This window comes from Austrofundulus limnaeus, unplaced genomic scaffold (assembly GCF_001266775.1).
Source record: "Austrofundulus limnaeus strain Quisiro unplaced genomic scaffold, Austrofundulus_limnaeus-1.0 Scaffold349, whole genome shotgun sequence".
In the NCBI taxonomy this organism is placed as follows: Eukaryota; Metazoa; Chordata; class Actinopteri; order Cyprinodontiformes; family Rivulidae; genus Austrofundulus; species Austrofundulus limnaeus.
This window is the reverse complement of record NW_013952751.1, coordinates 525,397-526,930: the sequence shown is the minus strand read 5'-3', so window position 1 is coordinate 526,930 and position 1,534 is coordinate 525,397. Positions and strand designations below refer to the sequence as shown.

Sequence of the window (1,534 nt, the reverse complement as noted above, 5' to 3'; positions counted from 1 at the left end):
GCCATACAACCCATTAACCACACTGCCACTCTCACATACCTATATTCTACCTCTCACATACCTATATTCTACCTCTCACATACATATATTCTACCTCTCACATACCTATATTCTACCTCTCACATACCTATATTCTACCTCTCACATACATATATTCTGTCGGGTTTTTCTTCTTATATTATTCAGCGTGTTGATTTCTGAGCTAGCTTGTTTTGATTTGGTGTAGTTCGTTCTGATGTAGAGCAGGCAGATTGGCAGATCTGAGCCAGTGCATCTCCACCTGTCTGAGGTGTTTCATCAAAGACTTGCCGGCTGTGTTTAAAGCTTCCATGAATCGATCTCCTCCCTCGGCTCAGTCTTTCGTCTCGTCTTCTCTGGCAGCACACGCAGCGCGTGGTGTCCATGTCCAGGGAGGTGGAGGAGATGAGGCGGTCGTTTGAGGAGAAGCTGCGTACGTTCAGCCAGGCCCAGGCTCAGTTCGAGCAGGAGAAGAGAGGCGCTCTGGAGGAGCTGAAGGCTGAGCACCGACAGGAGGTCCAGGAGATCCTGCGCAGCCATCAGAGTCAGAACGCAAACTACAGCAAAGACCAGGAGAAACTGGGGCAGCTCCATAAAGCTGAGGTAACGTCTGCTGAAAGCCGAAGCAGCCGAATAAACAACAAGACACAAGCTGAAAGAAAGTTATCAGTTGTTTCTGTTCAAACTGTTCTGTCAATCCTGGGTCTATGACTTTTCATTTTTTTATGTTGAAATATGCAGTAAGGCTTGTAAAACATTGACCAATTCTTTTCTTATTTTGCAAAAAAGAGCTATAAGAATTATTACCAGAAAACATTATAGTCACCCGTTAAATATATTATTTCATCAATTGAAATTATTAAAATGTTCTGAGGTAGTTGATTACATAATCAACAAAATCTTATAAATGTGTTGTCTTTGAATATTCAATCTAATTTTGTTAGGAGGGAAAGTTGTTATAATTTGACAGGATTTGAAATGTTTATAAAACCTAAAATTCAAATAAAATTGAAGGATAGATTAGGGATGCACCGATATGAAAATTTCAGCCGATATCGATATCCGATATAAGAATTGCTGTTATGGCCGATAATCGATATTTACCGATATTACACAAACATGCAAATTATATTATACATCTGATCAAACAGATGACGCTCAACCAACCATCTCACCTCCCAAAACACAAAAATAAAAAATGGGAAATCAATATTGGACATTAATATCGCCCGTTTTACATATCGGACCGATACTGATATCAATACCGATATATCGTGCATCCTCAGTTCAAGGAGTAATATTGTGGAATAACTTGGACACGATTATAAAAATGCTGATTCCTTTAATCTATTTGGTAAAATGATAAAAGTTGAATTGTTGAAAACATATGAAAATATAACGATTTCTACAAGCTGATGTTTCAATGGTTAAGTTTTTTTTAATTATTATGCTGATGAGGGGGTAAAATTATACATGTGCATGTATGTATGTATGTATGTATGTATGTATGTATGTA

At 38.1% G+C, this 1,534-nt stretch overlaps 1 protein-coding gene across 1 annotated transcript in view; it reads left to right on the top strand.

The window, feature by feature from the left end:
* The window catches only part of LOC106527911 (protein FAM184A), a gene marked incomplete at both ends in the record, with an annotated part of 7,817 nt that overhangs the window by 1,954 nt on the left and 4,329 nt on the right, over nucleotides 1-1,534 (top strand). The window contains 1 exon segment of the mRNA XM_014022928.1: nucleotides 382-621. Coding sequence (XP_013878382.1) covers nucleotides 382-621 — 240 coding nt within the window.